Consider the following 22817-nt stretch of genomic DNA (forward strand, 5'->3'; position numbering starts at 1 on the left):
GCCCAGCAGCCCTGGTCACACTAGACTCTTCTGCTCACAGACCTCCAAAGGCCTAGCCACCTACACCTACAAGTGCTTCTGAACCTGCGGGTGGGTTTGAGGGACTACCTTCTACATTTTCCTCCATTAAACAGAACACTTCCACTTTCATCTTTTTTCACGATGGACTTCTATAGCAAGCTGGGGCTCTGGTGGTGCAGTAGTTAAGAGCTTGACTGCTAACCAAAATTCAGCAGTTAGAATCCACCAGTCACTCCTTGAAAACCCAATGGGGGCAGTTCTACTCTATCCTATGGGGTTGCTATGAGTTGGAATCAACTCAGTGGCAATTTTTTTTTTTTTTTTTGGATATCAAGCTGGGGACAAATAATGCAACAATTAACCTGCAGAAGATGGTGGGCAGTATTTCTTTTAATTGAACTATTAAAGAGGAACGTTACAGTTATATGGTAAAAGAGGAAGAAACCGGGAATTTTTCTTTCATTGTAAATGCTTCTAATGGCTCTCTTTTACCCAGTTAATCTCATTATAGAAATTGCTGCAAAGGTGACAGGGAGCACAATAATGTAGCAGGCATTGATCTGAGAATGAGAGTATCTCCACTGTCAAACAAACAGACGGATGAAGAGACTGACTTAAGCAGAGCAGTGGTTTGGAGTTCTGGGGAGAACACCATCTAGTTTCTTGGAGACTCCAGCTACATTGCTGATTCTACCTCTTCCTGGCTGTGGGAGCTGGGGCATACTGAATATCTTCCCCCATTCTCTCTGTGAAATGGGAATGATAATTGCTTCTCAAGATTGAATAAACAGCTTTTAACATCACCAAAAGGCAGCAAGAGAAAGACCTGGTGCTCTGTTCCTGTAAAGGCTAACTAAAAAACCCCCAAAAATCAAACCCATTGCCGTCAAGTTGATTCCAACTCATAGTGACCCTATTAGACAGAATAGAACTTCCCCATAGGGTTTTCTAGGCTGTGATCTTTATGGAAGCAGACTGCTGCATCTTTCTCCTGCAGAGGGGCTGATGGAATTGAACTGCTGACCTTCTGGTTAGCAACTGAGGGCTTAAATCCTGCACCACCAGGGCTTCTCCCCATAAATATTACAGCCTGGAAAACACTATGGGGCAGTTCTAGACTGTCACATGGGGTTGCTGTGAGTTGAAATCTACTTGATGGCACCTAATGACAACCACAAGAGGCAGTAACAGTGTAAAGTCTGCATGAAAGAAGGCTGGATCTGAGTCTAGGGTTCTCTACTCACTAGCCATGGACATTGGACTGGTTGCATCAGTCTCCGTGTCTTGTCTTCTTCAGGTGCAATGAGGGAGACAATTGGTCTTTCTAAGGGTTGCTAGGTGGTGTAGTGGTTAAGAGCTACTATGGCTGCTAACCAAAAGGTGGGCAGTTCAAATCCACCAGACACCCCTTGGAAACACTATGGGGCAGTTCTACTCTGTCCTATAGGGTCGCTATGAGTCAGAATCGACAGCAACAGGTTTGTTTTCTTTCGGTTTTGGAGGGGGGTTCAGTAAAATCACATATGTAAAGCACTTAGCCTAGTACATATCGAACACTCAAAAATAGTAGTTATATCAATTTTTGTTAGTAATAACAACTTTCAACTAGCCAGGTTGGATCACACCAATAAGAGAATGATAAATTGATCACTTTACTGCTTTTCACCAAAATTGTGCCGCATTCACTCCATGTACTTTGGAATAGGTTCCACCAATGTGTGTTTAGTATATCGACCGGGCAGTTAGCAGGCCATGCTGTTGTTAGTTGCCTCCAGTTGGCTCTGACTCAGGGTGGCCCTTGTATCAGGCATAAACTGGTCTAAAGGGATGAATGAATTTACAATGGACTAAGACTTGAGTGATTGGTCCCCAGCCAGCTGGAAGGAGACAGAACCCTTGAACATCCCAGACAAAAGGAAAGGAAGGGAGTTACTTATGGAGGTCAACCATGTTCATTGTGCAGGGTGTTTTATGCAGGTGTCAAATCTTATTCTTCACAATAATGCTTGCGTCATTACCGGTACCATTTTACAAAGAAGGAAACTGAGTCACAGGAGTACTTTACTGTAGGTCATACATAGTTTTAGGTGAAATAGCTGGAATCCCAGCCTAGGCGTGTGAGCCCAAATCCGGTGGTCCCTTTCTACTACCCTACATTGCCCTTGGGTTCAAGAGAAGCCATGCTAGGAGCTTGAACTACCAGGGTCTGAGGTGGTTCAACCCAGCAGGTAGAAGGCAGTCTCTACTAATTAATCTCTGGAGTTAGCAGTCTTATAATGGGCTCCCTTCTGTAGATCCCCAGAGTTCAATGAAGGCCCCTCAGGGGTCACTGTGGGGATGAGGGTTGGCAGCACAGTGGAGGCAGAACTCAACTTTGCCTTCATCCCTAATCCATTCCATAGCCTTTACTGAAATTCAGCATCAGGCTGCCTACAAAGAATGCAGAGCAGACGTAGCCATCATAGAGCCAGTTCACTCCCTGTTGTCCCTGAGCCTTTGTAGCTTGTGTGTTTCTTGTTTCTGCTTCTGCAGTGCACTGAAAACACCTCAGCTATCATCCAGTATTCAAACCTGAACCAGCCTTTATGGTCTGGCCTCCCATGTTAGCATCCGCATTTTCTCAGCTGAGGAAACTGAGACTCGATATGTTGAACATTCTCGGAGGTGGAACATGAACTGAGTTCCCCTGATTTTGAAATCCTAAGCATTTTCCGTTGTATCTCGTGGTCTCTTAACCGAAGCATACATGTATGGGGACTCTGTCTCACGGATAGAGGAAGGGGCAAACGGTGTGCCAGGCATTCTGGGAACCACTCAGGGTGAAAATGCACATGGCTGCAAAGACACTGATGGATCACAGCACCATGGTAGGTGGTGTCCCTGGTGTTTACATAGGACAGGCAGCTCTGATCACACTAGACTCTTCTGCTCACAGATCTCCAAATGCCCCGGCATGAAACCGCCTCATGCAGTTATCAGTACTCCCTACCCTGGGGCACGAGCATGCGCTTCAGCCGGAATGTACTCTCCTCCCTCTTTTCTTGCTGCATTTGGACCAATACCCAGACCTGCCTCTATGTATTCCACCCCTGTGCTTTTTGCAGGTGTTGCTGCCTGAGGAGAGGGAGGAATGCTCTCCCTGTTCATCTCCACCTGTCAACACCTCTTTTCTTTTTTGAAATAATGTTTTCTTTTCTAGTTACATCAGTAATACACGCTTATTGTTCACAATTTCAAAATACAGAAAATAAAGAGGAGAATTAAAATCACCCATTTTCACCACCCAGAGATTTATGTTCTTCTCCTTTATATAAAAAGAAATTCTTTTACAACCTCAGGTTGCCCTGAATACACATGTGTATATATACTCAATTACATAAACTTCTTTAAACTCATGAGCATTTTCTTATAACCAAAACCACACCTGTTGCTGTCAAGTCACCTCGGATTCATAGCAACCGTACAGGACAAAGTAGAACTGGCCCATAAAGTTTCCAAGGAGAGGCTAGTGGATGCGAACTGCCGACCTTTTGGTTAGCAGCTGAGCTCTTAACCATTGTGCCACCAGGGCTCCAGCATTTTCTTAGGCTATTGAACATTAATGTAAACGATGATGCTTAATGGATGCTCATTTTTCTATTTTGAAGATATACAAGAATTTACCTAGCCTTTTCCCTATATTTGTATATTTAGAGTCAGGTAAACATGGCGCAGAGTCTTTGCTCTGCCTCTAATTTCAGGCTGTGCACCATTAGTAAGAAATTATTTATCCTATTGGAGTTTCAGTTTTCTCGTCTGAAAAATGGGGAAAGTAAGAGTTTCCTCACAGGGTTTTTGTCAGAATTAAGTGAGATAAGTCAGAAAGATTACTCCACAAAGTGCCTGGCATGTGATGAACACCCAATCAACATTGGGTTTACCAAATATTATTACTAGAAACCCTCAGTTTTCACCACTTAAAAAAAAAAAAAAAGAACTTGCTTAGAGACCAAAGTTTATTTATGGTCACCAGGGGCAGATGGAGAGGGGAGAAACAGGGAGGTATTGTTTAAGGGATACTGAGTTAAGGGTTATGAAGGAATCAGAAAATGGATAGTGGTGATGGTTGTACAACATGGGGAACGCAAATAATGTCACTGAATTGTAGATGTCAAAATGGTTCAAAGGGCAAATGTCTTGTTATAGACATATTTCACCACAAGTAAGAAAAAAAAAAATCCTTGCTTATGTACTGAAGACTAATTACTACGTCTTTAAGAGGAGTGCTTGTGAATGCTGTATTTAACGACTTATAAAACAGGGTGAGAAAGGAGGTTGTTATGGGTGAAATCATGTGCCCCCAAATGATATGTTGAAGTCCTAACCCCAGTAGCTGTGAGTGTGATCTTATTTGGGAATGGGATATTTGCAGATGGAATTAGTTAATATGAAGTCACACTGGAGTAGGGTGGGCCTTAATCAACTGGTGTTTTTATATGCAGAGAAGAGACTCAGAGGGAAGATAAGCTTGGGGGATGGAGGCAGAGATTAGAGTTGTCTGCTGTGAGCCAAGGGGCTCATGGAGCTACCAGAACCTGCAAGAGGCTAGGAAGGACCCTCCCCTAGAGCCCTCAGAGAAAGCACGGCCTTGCCCTCTGAATTTCAACTTCTACTCTCCAGAACTGTGGAGACTAAAGAGAGGCAATAAATTTCTGTTGTTTTAAGTCACATAGTCTTAGGAAACCAAGACAGGGGCTTCAGGGTGAAAAGAAAGAAAAAACAGAGAGAAAGAGTGAGAGAAAGAGAGAAAAGGAAGAATGAGGAGGAAGGAAGGGAGGGAGGGGGAAAGAAGGAAAGGAGGAAAGAAAGAAGGAAGGAAGGAGGGAAAACAGAGAGAGAAACAAAGAGACAAAAGAACATTCAAGAAAGAGAAAGAAAAAGGGAGAAGGCTGAGAAGCATGCACAGGTTTGGGCATTCTGCAAGTGAAGGATAGCAAGCTAACTCCTGGTTTTCATTTCTTGTCCTGCCGTATTGCCTGGCAGGGCAACCTACCACAAAGATTAAGACCTTTGCTTTAATTAGCTGTTGGGGAAAAGCCAGGTCCTACTTGGCATTCTGGTGTCATTCCTACGACATTCTAGAAATTGCACTGTAAGTCCAGACTCTCAATTTTCATTAAGATTCATCAAGGAAGTCTTTTACAGATCGTTTATAAAGATATTGCATATAACAGAGCCCACCATCAATTCTGGTGTCTCTTTGCTATCTAGTCTCCCTAAAATAGAAAGAGGGCATGTGAAAATGAGGCACCTGGAAACACTTTTCAATCTATGTAATAGAACTATTATCTCAGCCAATTTTAATTAATTTAATTTTAATGAACAGATATGCATGAGATGGTATTAAATGTTTCATTAGAAATAAATATACACTCAATTTCTCTCTCTTTGCCATTCATCTAACTAATAGCATATTTCTAAAATCAAGTATTTCTGATGGAATGGGTTTATTATGAGGCCCTCTTGATTACTGTTGTTGCTGTTGTGTGCTGTTGAGTTGGTTCCACCTCATAGAGACTCTATAGGACAGAGCAGAACTGCCTTCTAGGGTTTTCTAGGCTGTAATCTTTATGGGAGCAAACGGCCATGTCTTTTCTCCCACAGAGTGGCTGGTGGGTTCAAACTGGTGACCTCTAGGTTAGCAGCCAAGCACTTAACTGTTGCGCCACCAGGAGTCTATCTTGATTATGGCTTATTGTCTTGTTATTCTTGAATGTTTTCTGAATTTTCTTCCTCTCACTTTCAGTTAAGCTAACGTATTTGAAGCTTACGTGGAATCTCTAAAGCTGGGTTTTTTATACTTTGATCTTTGAGTGTTGATGGTAGATTTTACACTTCAGAAGCAAACGCACAAATCTGGAGCTGGGAGGCAGTATCATAATGGTTCAGACCAATGGTTTTGGAATCAGGTGGTTCCAGACTGGTGTCCCCATTCTGTGTGATATTGGACAGTTACCCAACCTCTGTAAACCCCAGTTTCCTCATTGGTAAAGTACGAATAATAGGAGCCTACCTTCTGAGCTCCTATTTATCAGCATGTACCAGTTCATTAGTACTGGTTGTTTATGGTCAACCTCCATTCTGACTGGCTGCTCTGGGTGATTCTGATTAGTCAGTGCATGGCCATACTAAAAAACCCATTGCCGTCAAGTCAATTCCAACTTACAGCGACCCTGTAGGACACAGTAGAACTCTCGATAGGGTTCCTGAGGGACAGCTGGCAGATTTGAACTGCTGACCTTTTGGTTAGCAGCCGTAGCACTTAACCACTACACGAGCAGGGGTTCTTGACCATACTAGTTGTTAAATATTTTGTCTGCTACCCTCATCTGCCTCCTAGGATTGTTATAAGGACTTTATGAACTAATGGATGTAAAATACTTACTAGGTGTTCAATAAGTCCTAATTATTGTCATTATTTTACAGGAATAAAAGAGAAGCCATGAGAAAGGAATAGGTTTCTGTAACTTAATTGAGTCAGATTCTCCAGCATCCAAATTCAGTTCTAGTTATAAGATTCTATTAAAAATATTTCAATGGTGGTAACACCAATGTCATCTATTTTCAAAATAGCACTCTGAAGTTGGGATCTTAATATCTCCAGCTTATGGAAGAGACCATAGAGGCTCTGAGAAGTTGTCACTTGTCCATAGTTAGACATCTAATAACTAGGAAAACCAGAAATAGGCTAGGTGTTCAGACTGCACGTCAGTGTTCATCCTGTCTTCCTCAGCTTGTTCCCCTAAGTCTCTTTATATTACAACAGCCATTCTTTCAAGGAATACTTGCCATCACCTCATCCAGCAACAAACTGTATGTTTAGTAAAGCGGAATCCTGTCCTTGCACCTGTGGTATTGTCCATTGATAAATAAGTTTACTGAAATGACAAATGTTTGATTGAATTAAAATGTCTATGTCATATATTATCTCTTGGGGGATCATCAGTATTTCAGCTTTGGGTGCTGTTATCTTCCTTTCCTCTCTATTTCATAGCCTTGGTTCTACTCCAGGTCTGTAGCACCTCTTCACCTGGATTGCTACAAAAATACCTCCTGACCAGCTTCCTTCCCCTCAGCCCGTGTGTCTTCTCAACCGGAGTCAGATGGAGAGAGAGTTATTCATCTCCAGCCTTATCTTTATGATGCTCAGATTGGACCTTGTTGCTTCTCTACTTGAAGATTCAGTGGCTTCACATTGCCTGTGGGATAAAAGCCCAAGTATGTCCTACAAGATCACCAATGATCTGTCCAGCCTCATCAGCTGCTTCTCCCTGTCATAGATATTCTATGCACTAATCCTATTGCCTGACTTTATAATTGTAGTAATCACCAAGGCCTGCTTGACATGCTTAACATGTATACAGGCACATGCACACACATATATGCACACACATGTGCACACACACACAGGTTTTGCCATTCTTAATGGCTAGGATGGTACATTCTTCACACCTTTGTTTCCAGGAAAAAAGCTTTTGTTTTTGGTAAAAAAACTACTGTGGACACTTCAACAAAGAAGACAATCTGGTGGCTAACAGACACATGAAGAAATGCTCGTGATCATTAGCCATTAGAGAAAAGCAAATCAAAACTACAATGGATACCATCTCACCCAGACATTACTGGCACTAAAACAAAACAAAAGAAAACAAAAAACAGAAAATAACAAATGTTGGAGAAGTTGCAGGGAGATTGGAACTCTTATGCACTGTTGGTGGAAATGCAAAATGGTAAAACTGGTATGGAAAATGATATGGTGTCTCCTTAATAACCTAGAAATAGAAATACCGTAAGATCCACCAAACCCACTCCTAGGAATATGTTCTAAAGAAATAAGAACCATCACATGAATAGACGTATGCACACCCATGTTCATTGCAGCATTGTTCACAATAGCAAAAAGGTGGAAACAACCTAAGTGCCTATCAACAGATGAATGGATAAAAAAACTGTGGTACATACACACAATAGAATACTATCCAACAGAAAACAAGGATGAATCTGCAAAATATCTCACAGCATGATGAATCTGGAGGGCATTATGCTGAGTGAAATAAGCCAATCACAAAAAGACAAATATTATTTGAGGCCACTATTATAAAAACCAAAGAAAAGGTTTACACACAGCAAAAACAACAACAACAACAACAACAATCTTTGATGGTTGCAAGAGAGAGGAAGGGTGGGGAGGGGAAATCACTAACTAGCTAATAGACAAGTGTTAACACTGGTGAAGGGAAAGATAACACACAACATAGGAGAAGTCAGCACAACTTGACCAAGGCAAAGCCATGGAAGCTTCCGAGACACATCCAAACACCTTGAGGGACTACGTTACTGGGGCTAAAGGTTGGGAACCATGGTCTCGGGGGACATTTAGGTCAATTGGCATAACATAGTTCATAAAGAAAATGTTCTACATCCTACTTTAGTGAGTAGTGTTTGGGGTCTTAAAAGCTTGCAAGTCACCATCTAAGATACATCTATTGGCCCCATCCCATCTGGAGCAAAGGAGAATGAAGAAAACCAAAGATACAAGGAAAATATTAGTCCAAAGGACTAAGAGATTACATGAAGCACAGCCTCCACCAGCCTGAACCCAGAAGAACTAGATAGTGCCTGGCTACCACCACTGACCACTCTGACAGGGATCACAATAGAGGGTCTTGGACAGAGCAGGAGAAAAATGTAGAACAAAATTCAAATTCACAAAAAGGCCAGACTTACTGGTATCGGCTGGAGGAACCCCCAAGACTATGACCCCCAGACACCCTGCTAAGTCAGAAATGAAGCCACTCCTGAAGCCTACCTTTCAGCCAAAGATTAGACAGGCCTATAAAACCAACAATAACACACATGTGGAACGTGCTTCTTATTTCAATCAAGAATACAAGACCAAATGGGCAATACCTGCCCAAAAGCAAAGATGAGAAGGCAGGAAGGGACAGGAAAACTAGATGAATAGACAAGGGGAAACTGGGGTGGAAAGGGAAAGGGGGAGAGTGTTGACACATTGCAGAGAGTGCAACCAATGTCACAAAGCAATTTGCATATAAATTTTTGAATGAGTGACTTGCGGTATAAACTTTCACCTAAAACACAATAAAATAAAAAAAAAAGTCATCACCAAAAAACAAACAAACAAATGCTACTGCTACCTCAGTAACAGATGAAAAACAGGGAAACTTGTTTCCCTCATGCTTGCAATTTTGATTGTCTTGACTCTTGCCCACCTGTGAAGCCTGCTGATGCTGGAACTAGCAGTGGGTAATCCCAGCCTTTGTGATTTCATCACCCTTTCCTGGCCTGTCTATGATTGGAGGAGAATTTGCAGTACCTGTTTGGACCAATCAGTACGCTTTGAGTGTTGACTTGGCATTTCTGCAAAAATTCTAAATCTCACCCAAACTAGTGAACTATTGGAGTTTCTGGGATCTGGAGACTCAAGACCCAAAGCCCATCTCACCATCAGAGCACCAGCCATTAGCTGTCCTGTTCTCTGGGGATGGGTGCTGGGATCTTAACACAGAGGACATGCCAGAAAGAGGGAAGTTTAAGGAGCGGCTCTGATACCTCAAATAAGGATCTACCTTGGACAAAATATATAGGGTAGCCATGTAATTTGGGAACACCAGTCCATTTGTTGATATCACATTGCAATACATGCAACATAATATTATGTATGTTTCTAGACTTTATGGCTTTTATGTAGTTTTCCAGTGGGAACAAGTGCTTTTGGAGCTAAATAAAAAATTCCATCTTGTGTACATAATAGTTGGGTGAGATTTTTACCTGTCTGATAAAGCTATATGTAACTCCTCCACACAAATTAAGATACAACTAATGTTCACCCATCACCCCTTAGAGTGCAATGCTTGACCAGTAATAGAGAAAACTCTAGAAGCCTGGCCAATTCTAACCAAACCCAGAGCTCCTGTTCAATCCTCTGCACAATGCTTTCTTGTTAACTGGAAGAATTAATGCTGGACGTAAAGTCACCTACATTATAAGCAAGGAGTTGTCTCAGTATTAATAGACTCTGACTCATGCAGTTAAAAAATGCCACTAAATTGTCTTATTCTAAAGGAGTAAAAGCAGTACTTAATAAACTAATGAGAGAAAGCCCTTGAGCCATTTCAGCCTATTCAATCTCACTTCTCAATTTCCCACTCTAAGAATCCAGAACCCACTGCCGTTGAGTCGATTCTGACTCAGGGACCCTAAAAGACAGAGTAGAGCTGCCCCATAGAGTTTCCAAGGAGCGCCTGGTGGATTTGAACTGCCGACCTTTTGGCTAGCAGTGGTAGCTCTTAACCACTACACCACCAGGATTTCCAAGAATCCAGAAAGGAGACTTTAAATGGGATAAGAAGGTCAGGAAGGGTAAGGTCCTGTCCCGACGGAGAAATGCTAGTGCTCTAAGTATCGTAAAGCATTTTGATAACAGATGCTCACTTCTTCTGCAATGTCGTCACTGTGGAATATCTTCTGCTTATGCTCAACATACAAATGCCTGTGGAAAGCCTGGGAAAAGTTTTGCTATTGAAGCTTGATTTTTAAGTGGTTGATAAATCACAGATTTTCAAAACTGGCAGGGAGGTCAGAGCGGGTCTGGCTCAATTAACTCATTTTATAGGCAATTGTCCAAGTGATCTCCCTAATGGACACGGATGATCAAGCGAAGGTCCCCAGAGTGATGTGGTCATCACTATCTTTCCGGGGCTTAGCACAGTGCCTGGCACATGCTAGAAGTTCAAAAAATATTTGTTGACTGACCTATTGATTGAGAAAATCACAATCATATGCCTAATTATTTTTAGAACTGGTACAAGATCTCCCATCTTCTGGGTCTTGGCCCCATTGCCTCCGCTAAAACTGTTAAAGGATTATCGCAATAGTCATCCTAGTTTTCAGGCAAAACCATTAAGTGTCCAAATTAATGGCTTAGAAGTATCTCGGCCTTTTCCATTATACCAAAGTCCACTCAAAAGAAAACTCTAGAGCGGAACCCTTAGGGTCCTCTCTCTGAAGGACCTAGAGGAAGGAACTTCTGCATCCCTGCAGAAGACATGGCAACAGTAGAGTGGACACTTCCAATCTCTCTCTCCACCTGCGTACTTGGTTGTAGGGATGATGAAGGAGTGGATTTTTATCATAAGCTTCATAGCAAACTACTAAGAATTCTTATCTCACCCTACACTTCCCCCAAATCTCTCTCCTTAGTTTTATGAGGAATCTTTAGAGATATTCATTAAATAAGGCATGAAGACTGTGCAATTGCTATCAAAGACTTTTCCTTCCCATGAAGACAGATGGAACTATCAGACTGTGACAATTGTATATTTTTCTAAGATATGATAGAGGTCTAAGTGCCTCTCTCCAAAGTCAGATTCCTGTTACTATGGGCTCATGAGTTCTGCTGATGGAAAGGTACTAAAAGGATTTAGAACACGATGGGGTCTTCATGAGTCAAAATAAACTTGATGGAAACTAACAACATTCTCCTCCTTAGCATGCTCCTTAGAAGTGAGGATGGTGAGACTTTGGCTCACTTTGGACACGTCATCAGGAAAGGCCGATTTCTAGAAAGGGATATCATGTTTGGTAAAGTAAAGGGTCAGCAAAAATGATGAAACCCTCAGTGAGATGGATTAACACAATAGCCGCAACAATGGACTCAAACATACCAGTGACCGTGAAGATGGCGCAGGACAGGGCAGCATTTCGTTCTCTTGTATGTAAGGTCTTCATGCGTTGGAGCCAATTTAATGGCGACTAACAACAACAGACAGTTGGTGAAGTTAAACTTGTGTAAGAATGTACAGCCATCCTAGGTCTTTCCCGTCTAGCATACCGCATGACAAATTATTTACCACGGGTTACACAAAGAGACAGGATTAGTTTAAGAGACATGAACCCAATTTTTTTTTTTTTTAATTTTTGCTTGTTACTTGCATTTTTTAAGGGACCCAACATAGTGTATTTCAAGAAAATGGATTTTGAAAGTAAAATAAACCTGGATGTGAATCCTGGGTAAGTCACTTGACTTCTCTGAACTTCAACTTCCATGTCAGTAAAAGAAGTGAAAACAAAAATACCCACTTGGATAGATGGCTATGAGAATTCAGTGAAATAATGAACTTAAAATGCCTGACATATCATACGTGTGTAGTAGATTTGGGTATGTTTCCTTTCTAAATATGCTGCCCTGAGCGTGAGTCAGGGATGTGGGCTTATGCAGCTCTGAGCAGGAGCACAGCTTTCATGGGCTCATCCTTACTCTGTTGTACCAGGGCATCTCCAAGGCATGAAAATACCCTTTATTTAGCTTTGGAACAAATTACAACCTGCTGTGTGGGGTTTGGTCGTGGTGGTGGTGCTGAGGGAGGGCATTTCTTCTGCATTTTAATTGCTTTTCTTTTTCTCTGCCAAGAAGGCAGAATCACCAACACAGAATGGGGACCTACCTCCCCTAACAAACTAGAGTTCAAATGGCAAAGAAAAAAAATGTTTGTGGTGCTTTCAAGCACTTGTAAATTCAGCTTTCAACTTGCTAAGTCCGAGGTGTCACCAGTAGAGGGCAGTACAGTCAAGACTTGGATACATACATAATAACGACAGGAATAATAGCTGGCTCCTGAATGAAGCTTACTCTGGGCAGCCCAATGCGAAAACCATTTCCTTTTAGCCTCACCATCACCATTCAGGAGATAACGCTACTTATGCTCAAGTCTGAATGGGGAAACTGAGTCACAGAGGTTCAGTCACTTGCCAAGGTCACACATCCAGTAATGGTGGAACTGGAACTGAACCCCAGGTCTGTGTGACCCCAAAGCCTGTGCTCACTTCTCTACCACAATGCCCCCAAGATTGAGGTGGAAAACACGGGCTCTGTCAGGTTAGCAAGACAGAAGAAAGGCTGTGAATGTAGACATGTCTAGAAAGTAAACAAAGCAAGAGCAGGAGCCAGGGAGGAGGAGACGGAAGGAAAGATAATAGGAAGAAAAGGATGAGAAAGAGAGGAGAGGAGAGGGGATACTCTTATTATCTGCAAATGGTATTCTTAAAAAGAGCACTCTTTTGGTTTCTCAGGATAGGCTGCAGACATTTTAGAACTTGAACTTGATAGTGAACGTGTTCTCCAGAAGCTATTCAATCAGGAAACTATGGAATCACCTTGAAATACCTGAGTCTCTAAGATGCGTCTTCATGCCTCACTGTGGTTAGGTGTCCACAGTGAAAGAAAGAAAAGGAAATGTAGAACATGAATTAAAACCACCATAAAATGGCAGTCATTTGAGATTCGGAGCAGTTGACCAATGTCACCAAAGCTAGTAGATGACAAAACAGAGATGGACTCTACAAATTTGGAATCAGATCTCTGAATCTTTGGAGCAAGATTTATTATCTGCGTGATTCTGATGAGTTCCTTAACCTCTTTGAGCCTCAGTTTCTCCACTGTAAAGGGGGATTCTTGTGACTCCTTCGTAGAGTAGGTGTGAGTAAAATAAAATAACTGTTGTAAAGTCTTTTGCATATTACAAAAACTTGACAGAAGGTATGATAATAAGGTCCAGTCCTCATATCTGTTCACCAGAGGGGTAGTTTCAGACCAACTATTGAAGTTTCCATTGTCATATCAACGGAGCAATTACCAGTGCTACGTCAATGGGGCAGAAAAAACAGGATCATTTTTGGAGAAGAACTTATGTGCCCCCTTCTTAAAAAACAACAACAAAAACAAATAACAAATCAGTTGCTGTCAAGTTGATGCCAACTTACAGTGACCCCATGTGTGTCAGAGTAGAACTATGCTCCATAAGGTTTTCAGTAGCTGGGATCTTGTAGAAGCCTATTGGTATCAAGTCAATCACAGTGGGTTTAGTTTGGATCTTTTGGAAGCAGATCGCCAGGCCTTTCTTCCAAGGAGCCTCTGGGTGGACTTGAATGCCAACATTTGGTTAGCAGCCAACTGCTTAATTAATTAGAGCCACGCTGGGACTCACCGCCCTTTTCTTAACTGGGGGCTAAACCACCTTTCCCGATGTCAACAGATCTCTCTGAAACCTGAATGAAATCAGGGATCTGTTAGCAAGTAGAAGGGGTCAGACACAACCCAGGCACTGCCAACCTCTAGAATGGGGGGTTCCGGTTGCTTACATTCCTCCTGCCCATTCCAGGCTGGAAAGCAGCAGGAGAGTCAAGCCTACAGTAGGGGTATATGTGCGTGTGTGTGTGCGTGTGTGTGCATGTGTGGCAGGGGGTGAGTCGTGGTATAGGGGCTGCTGCTTTTGCTGACTTTGCACCTGTAATCCAGCCTGACGCACCCAAGGGAGAGTTGTCTGGTCTGGTTTTGGCAAGACTCTTTTTCCCTCATAAGATGAAGGCATAAACCAAGGAAAGATCTCTGTCTGCCATATCTCCTCTTTTGTTGCCTTTGCTGCAGTCGTGTGAGGATTGATGCTTGGAAGCTCTGCATCCATTCTGGAGACCTGAGGGGAGTTCCAATGACCCTGAGCCTCTGGTCCACTGCCATGAACAGTCTAGTTACAGATTCTCTAACCTCAATCCTACCTCTCTCGATAAGCCTCAATTTGTCAGACATGCTGACCAAAGCCAACAGGCTTGTCACACAGCCACGAGCAACCCTTCAATGGTTTCCCATTGGATAATGTGCAAACCTTTAATGTGGCTTCAAAGGTCAGGTAGGCCCTGCTTGCTCCCCACTCTGCAGTCTCCTCCTTGCTGCCTTTTCTACCCCAACCCTCATCAGCTGCCATCGCAGCACAGTGTGGTTTCTCCACGGGCCCAGCCTCCCTCTGAAGCTCTCCATTGCACTCCCAGGACCTGGAAAGCTTCTGCTCACCTCCAGGAAACAGTGTAGACATCCACCTCTGGAAATCCTCCTCCACCACCTTGGATGGAGTTAGCTGTTCCTCATCTATTCTGCCCTTGCAGCCTGGATTTGTTTCATCACAAAGCTGACTGTGCCATATTGAAACTGTCTACATGTTCATCTTTCCTGCTCCGTAACCTCCCCAAAGATAAGGACTAAGCTTGTCTTATTCCTTGCTCTATCCTTACCAGGAAATTTGCAACACAGGTTTCTTGCATAATTTTGTAAGTGAGGTTATAATTAGAAAATAACTAAGTTAGCAGACGCATTGGTTCTTATGGAAGAATGAATGGAAATGTAATTTTTGTGAAAGGAGTCAAAGGGCTCCCCTTTCACATGATTTAGGACCATGGGGAGATAGGCTTGTCTTTCCTGTTGTGCAAACTGAAGGCCCAGGTACTGTGGAAGCCGTCACCCATTAGTGCAGTCACCCATGGGTGCCAGGAACAAATTACCTGATGGTTTTAATCATGCTGAGGCCCATTTCAACACAGCAGTGGGCGTGGTCCTGGCGGGGTTCAGGAAGTCCGGAAACGCAATAGTAGCAGTCTCCCAGGATTTTAATGCGAAGACAGTGATGCTCCTGGAAAGAAGAGAGTGGCTGGTGTCAGCAGATGGGCCAGTGCTTCAGGAAGTCTTGGGAAAGAGGGGAGTGGGGTCAGGTGGCTGCACTTTGGGAACAGGAGAGACTATGCTTGAAACTCAGTTCCTCTGCTGTCATCCTTGGAAGTCTGGGGCATGCTCTAGTGGGGATTTGAAGGGGCAAGGGAGTCATGGAAAAGCAGTGGACCTTGTGCTTGACATGTACAGGGCCCTCCCTATCTTGGCTCTGCCATGTTCTAGCTCTATGGCCTATACATCCATCACCTGGATGGGTGAAAAGCGGGCATTCAATATGCATGCTCAAATTGTCCCCTGCTAGCCTCCAGAGACGTCTTCCTTCCCAGAATGTGTTAACAATAAGCACTTAAGATCACTTAGAGATCCCTATTATTTCAACTCTATTTTAAGTTCCTTCTCAACTAGGGAATTGGCATTTTAAGAAGAGGGTCTGACTATATCTTAATCCTTTTATTCATTTACTAAGTCGTATACTTATTCATTGAAAAAAAAAGTCAATCGTCCATCTGTGAGAAGCTAGACATTGTCCCGGGGTGTTGGGGACATAAAGCTGATTAATAACCACCACCACTAGGCACCTGCATCATACACGGAATACTTAATCTTCACTACAACCCCAGGAGGGTTTATTATCCTCATTCCACAGGTGGTAAGTAGGACGCGGTAGTTATTTTGGTGGAGTCGTAATCTTCAGGACACAGTTCTTGCAAATTCTTACAGAGCTGCAAGCACAAAGGAAAAGGTGCATACTTTTTTATTGGACTGGAAGTGGCTACATGTTGCAGGTTTCGGAGGAAGGAAAACTTGAGGCAGCGTAGCACAGGGGTTAAGAGCATGGCTGAGGAGTCACACTGCACAGGATTAAATCCCTGGCCCCTCACATCTTTGCTACACATCTTTGGGTAATTCGCTCAACCTCTGAGCCTCGGTTGCCACATCTGTAAAATGGGGATAATAGAGTCGGCTGCATTGTGTGGTTGTGAGGATTAAATGATGTGATGCACTTGAAGGCTTGGTGCAGGGTCTGGCAGATGGGGTGCTAAGTCAGGGCTGCCTCTTGATGACTGGGACTCTGTCCTTGCCCCTTCACATCTCTATCTGGGGTCAAGGACAGGCTCTTGGTTGCCTTGGATGGATGAGCTGGAAGGAATGACCTCTGAGGTGCCTTCTAGATTTGATGCCCTAGGAGTATATGGTTCTTTAAGTGGAGGGTTCTCTCTGAAGAGCAGGGTTCGAGGGTCAGAGGAGGGTGGCTGCTGACAGAAAGGGGCCACTGAGACGCCAGCACTGCAGTCAATGTCCTTGCACTGCCAAGCTGGACAGCACTGTGCTGCTTTCATGATTGTATCAGGAGTTGGACCATTATGTTTGGGTAACAAATGGATGAAATCACCCTCTCAATAAAAAACAAATATCAGACAAGGCAAAGAGAATCAGAGCTGGCCTTGGTGCTTGCCCGCCTGCAGCATGTCTCCAGGGCCCTGCCAACCTTCCCCGGTGGGCACAGATGCAATCTTCAGAACACTGATGGCATCACTGTCTTCCCAGGGTTATTTTTAGCAGCTTGGTTTCTGTCTATTGGCTGCATCAATGCAGCTAATGTTGCCATAGAGCTGAAGAAGAGGTCTGATCAGGAAGGGAGGCTCGAGACCTTAGTTTGCCTCTTCTAAGACTTCTAGAATGTCATGGTCAGAATGGAACTTAGAGATTGTCCGGGCACGCAGTTATTTTTGGTGTTTGTTGATGGATTTCTGGTGCTTCCTTGGACAAATACAAAAATTTTATCCTCTGACAATCCTTCAGTCTCCCTGATTTTTTTTTCAAGTGAAGCCCATGGAAAAGTTGTTTTTTTAAAAAATCAGAGATTGAGGGACTATCAAAGGATACAATTTTTGTCTTTTGACAAGGAAGTACCAAAAAAACCTATCAACAATCGCCGTAACAGCTCAACTACCACCTACTATCCCCATCACTTTATGACAGAACATTTTTAACATCAAAAAAGGAGAAGACATATCTTTAGAATAAAGGAAAGTTATTTACACTAGGGAATTCCTGGGTTGTGCAAATGGTCAACAAATGGTTAATGCACTGGGCTGCTAAGTGAAAGGTTGGAGGTTCGAGTCCACACAGAGGTGCCTTGGATGAAAAGCCTGGCAATCTGCTTCTGAAAGATTCAAACTAAACCCATTGCCATTGAGTTGATTCCATGTGTTACAGAATAGAATGATCTTGGCTGTAATTTTTACAAAAGCAGGTTGCCAGACTTTGCTTCCATGGTGCTGCTGGGTGGGTTTGAACCACCAACCTTCAGGGTAGGTGGCTGTTTGTGCCACCCGGGGGCCTTACAGAGATTGAAAACCCTATGAACACAGTTCTACTCTAACACACATGAAGCCTCCATGAGTCAGAATCTACTTGACGATAACTAGTTTATTTACACTGTATAAATTTGCCTTTATAAAAATTCGCTACATTGTTCTGATCTTTTTAATTTTTTTAAATTTCACACCCACTTAGTTGAAATTTGCCAAAAGCTCTCTGTGCAGAAGCATTTGGGACCCTTTGATGGAATGCCTTGTTGTGATCTTGCGGATAAGAACAGTGAGGTGGGCAGGCAGGGGCTGGTGATGTCAATCAGCCATGTCATTTCATCTGCAAATGGTCTTCTGGGACAAAGCCTGCTCTCAGTGACTCAGCCTGATGGTAGCCTTTGCTGTCAAATACCGATGCTATGCCAGGATCTGCTTCTCTACTGGTGACAGGGAAAGGGTGTAGCAGAAAAATGCCTTGGTCTAAGAATCAAGACAGGTGTATTCTAGTCAAATGTACCAGCTGTTTGACCTTGGCTTTTTAAGACATTGAACTGAAGTGTGCTGGGTTTCAGTTCCCCAACTGTGACAATTCTTAAAACAATCAACATCATCTTTGAGACGTAACAATAAACTTGGCCATCAATTTACAATGATAAACACACGAACATCCGGAAGTAGCCATCTCATTGTTCAATGTGCTGCTCCTTACCTTTTCTCTTAGAGCCTCACAGTAAGCCTGAACCAGACAGGGCAGGTAGGATTTACATCTGTTTTATCGATATGAAAAACTGTGGCACAGGAAGTACACATGCCTAACCAAGATCTGCTGGCTAAAATAACATGTGTACCAGATGTGATTCTCCCCAACCCCTACAATGGCCTTCCCGTGAAAACACTTTGGAAAAATGTAAGTGCAGAAAGGAACCGGTTTTTACTGAGTAGGTACTAAGTGCCTGGCTCTGTCAAATGCATGACATTGATCTCATTTGGTCTTTGTGACCACCTTCTGAGTCGTGTGCATTTCACAGGTGAGGAATGGCAGGCTTCAAGAAGTGAAGGTCACAGCATGTCAGGGGGAGAAATGGAATTCAAATCCATGTTGATCTGATTTGGGGCTTCATGGTCTTTTCTCTATTAAACTGCAAGAATTATGGCAAAATCCAGGATGGTAGTGCTGTTGGAAAAAAAAGTGTTTTGGAAGGAGACCGGGTAAAAAGGTTTGTTAGTTTCTGGAGCAGAAACTGAACAACGTGGTAAAGATGTTCATAACCAGGGTACAATTTTCTTGTTGACATAAGGAGAAGCCCGCAAGCTCCTTGAAAACTGTCAGCCTGGAATAAGTGGTTGTTGTTGTGTGCCGTCAATTCCGGATTAGATTGACCCCATGTGACAGAGCAGAACTGCTCCCCAGGGTTTTCTTGGCTGTAATCTTTATAGATTACCAGGTCTTTCTCACATGGAGCCTCTTGGTGGGTTCAACTACCCAAACACTTAACCATTGTGCTACCAGGGCTCCTTAGAATAAATGGTGTATATATATATATATATATATATATATATATATATAAAATAAAGCCTTGTCTTCTGTCCTATCTGTCAAGCTTTGTCAATTGCAGACACATCATTCCGATCCAATCTTGTGACCTATCAGATGACTTGGCAGTGATAACCAAGCAACTTCTTCCTACCAGAAACTTCTTTGAAAAGTTCATATTAAGGAAGCCAGACTACTTGCAAAAAAAAAATTTAAAAAGAAAAATAAGGTGGGATAAGGGTTATCTTACAAATTTTATCAAGTTAGCCTTCTTATAATCCTTTTCGTCCCATATTGATGGCTTTCACATTATAAACAATTTGGAAAAATCCATCGAGTTTATCAAGCCATATATGGAGATAAAACCCATTGCTGTTGAGTTGATTCCAACTCAGAGCTACCTTATAGGACAGAGTACAATTGTCCCATAGGGTTTCTAAGGCTGTAAATCTTTATGGAAGCAGACCACCATATCTTTTTACTGTGGAGTGGATGGTGGGTTTGAACCGCCAACCTTTCGGTTAGTAGCTAAGTACTTAATCCCTGCACCACCCAGGGTATAAAAATTATGAGACAGCCCACTCTAAAATATAGTGTGACAATGGTATTCCCCTGTGACTTGAGGGGCTTTAAGACCGGGGTGAGTGTTCTGATAGCCAATGTCTATCTCCTTTGACTTCTCCTCTAGGTTAGCTCTGATCAAGCCAGCTGAAAAAGGAAGGCAGGATCTTTTTGGCTAGAAACAGAGCTTTTATGTTAGGTCAAACAAAATGGCAGCACGATGGCCCAGCAGATAACTGGTTCTGGAGAATAGGCTAATTTGTTCCAAATGGCCGAGGTTGGTCAGGAAACTACAGGCAGCTACCACTGCATGTACGAGTACCAGGGCTTTGATGGCACTTGGCCACATGCAGGAGACATAATGACAGGGAGTGAAATGCAGATAAAAAAGACCGTGGTTTGATTGTTGCTTTCTCAGCTGTCTCTTAACTGGGAAAATTAATCTGAGAAGCCTTCCACCCTATGGCCTATAAATAACTAACTTCAGTCCCCAGAGTGTGCGAAGGTCAGGGGTCCATGCCCAGAGAAGGAATGCAGAATGGTAACAACATGGGCGATGGAGTTGAGTCCTTCTCCTCCCTAATTCCTCATGCAGCCCCTCACTGCAGCCAACGACTAGGAGGGAATGAAATTCAACTCACATGGGCCAGGCGATCAAATCTGGCAAAGAGCTCGTTGAGCATCCTGACCAGCTCCTGAGCAGACAAGGTCGTGGAGAGGTTGGTAAATCCTTTAACATCTGCGAAAAGAATACTAAACAACAGGGAAGGGGGTAGGGTAGGGGTGGGGAGAAAGCGTATTAACATTTTAATTCCTCCCAGGGACACATCAACACCATCTAAATAAACCAGCCCTCTCTGTGTTCTGAGATGTTCCCTCTCCCTGCCATGGGAGTCAGGAGAAATGCCTAGGTACTTAACAAATATCTCAGCAGAGAATGAGTCCCTAAGGCATTCAGGAAGGACAAAGTGACAGAAGAAAGCCCTTCTTCCTGTGCAGGGGTGTGGAGTGTGAGCCATGCCAACAACCCCAAAGAGAATGTGTCACTATGAACAGATCAATTTATTGTGAAAAGCAAATTGAACTGTGATGAAGTATCTACATTTTCACAATAAGCAGCAATGCAGATGCCACAAATATAGAACAAAATAGACACGGGGGAAAAAGAAAAGAAAACCTCATTATTTTGAGTCCAATGATATATGTTGTTGTTGTGTGCTGTTGAGTCGATTCTGACTCATAGTGACCCTATAGGACAGAGTAGAACTGCCCAATAGGGTTTGCTGGGCTGTAATCATTACAGGAGCAGATCACCAGGTCTTTTCTCCTGTAGAGTGGCTGGTGGGTTCAAACTGCCTACCTTCTGGCTAGCAACAGAGTCCTCAATCATTGCACCACCAGGGCTCCTCCAATGATGTATACTCTACCCCCAAAGGCAGGCAAATAGAGTTAGGCATTTTTTTTCAGAGATTATAAGAATCGATCGCAAAGTTGGGAGACCTCAGGCAGGATAGTCAATTACCCAAAGCTCTTACATTTACTAGGAATTTCAGGTAGGTAAGGACTAATTCTATGCACACGGCTTTGTATAAAAACTTGTTGCCATTGAGTGGATTCCGACTTATGGTGACCCCCATGAGTTACAAAGTAGAACCGCTCCAAAGGGGTTCCTTGGCTGATAATCTTTATGGAAACAGATTGCCAGAATTTTCTTCCACAGAGCTGCTTAGGTGGATTTGAGCCTCTAACCTTTAGGCTACTAGTTAAGTGCAAACTCTCTGTGCCACTTAGGGGTCCAGCTTGGCATAAGGGAAGGGGAAAGTAAGGGAAGGGGCAGTTCTTAAAAGTCTTCTAAAGGCGAGGCACACTATGAGCACTGATTTCATCACTCTTTCCAGTGAAGCAATACAGCAGACATTGTCCTCTTTGTTATGGAGATGGGGAAACCGAGGCTCGGGGAGACAAGGGGACTTGCCTAGCGTTCCATGGTTAGCATGTAGAGGGCCATGGGATGGCCCACTTGATGGATCTGCAGGCTCCATGCCACCTTACCACACTCCCCAGGGACTGAGGCCTACTCCACTTTTTCTTTAACAATTGAATGCAGAGAATCTTGAGGCCCAAGGGAATGGTGCAGCCATCAAATGCAGAGGCCTTTGTCCATCCATCACTCACTGACCAAGAGTATCAGCAGTGGACAGTTGAGTGAGGAAGGTACAAATTATTGAGTTAAAATAATTGAGATTGGGGAGGGGTATTTGTTAAAGCAGCCAGCATTACCCTAATACGAAAGTGTCTTAAATAGCTAGAGAAAAGAAAAAAAAAAAAAAAAGGAAATAGAGATAGAATTGGGCAGATGGAATGGGAAGAACAAAAGGGAAGACCAACTTGACCAAGAGTCCAAAAATTTTTTTTTTTTCAAAGAGCTCAATTTTTGAGTTGGGAAACTAAGGCCCATAAAGACGAAATGGTTCAGTCAAAGTCCTACAGGGATGGTTCCTGGAGAAGGTTCTGAATGAAAACCTGCCCTGCTGGGTCCCAGTCCTCCTGGGCACACTAACTCCCAGTCGTGGTGCCTCTTTGCTGATAGGAGACAATGAATTGTGTGAAACATAATGAAGACGTAGAAATGTTTAGGAGACTGTGTTTAGGAAAGGGCCATGTCACTCACAATCCAAAGTAGCAGAGCTAAGAAGGGTTAACCAGGTGGGTTGCTATGAAGAAGGTGAAGAGATTGGAAATAATTTCAAACGGGCTCCAAAACACCACAGTGGGTTTGCTTTGGGGCCCGGGAAGGGGTCTAAGGATGCTCCTTTTCCGCCTTTTGGTA

At 43.1% G+C, this 22817-nt stretch overlaps 1 protein-coding gene across 1 annotated transcript in view; it reads right to left on the bottom strand.

The window, feature by feature from the left end:
- ADCY8 (adenylate cyclase 8) overlaps positions 1-22817 on the bottom strand; it is a 223057-nt gene that overhangs the window by 110745 nt on the left and 89495 nt on the right. The window contains exons 4-5 of the mRNA XM_010588496.3: positions 20629-20740; positions 15412-15539 (exon numbers count right to left, since the gene is read on the bottom strand). Of these exons, the coding sequence (XP_010586798.2) occupies positions 15412-15539; positions 20629-20740 (240 nt within the window). The remainder of the gene's footprint in view (positions 1-15411; positions 15540-20628; positions 20741-22817) is intronic.

The sequence above is a fragment of the Loxodonta africana genome, chromosome 14 (genome assembly GCF_030014295.1).
Source record: "Loxodonta africana isolate mLoxAfr1 chromosome 14, mLoxAfr1.hap2, whole genome shotgun sequence".
Taxonomy (NCBI): domain Eukaryota; kingdom Metazoa; phylum Chordata; class Mammalia; order Proboscidea; family Elephantidae; genus Loxodonta; species Loxodonta africana.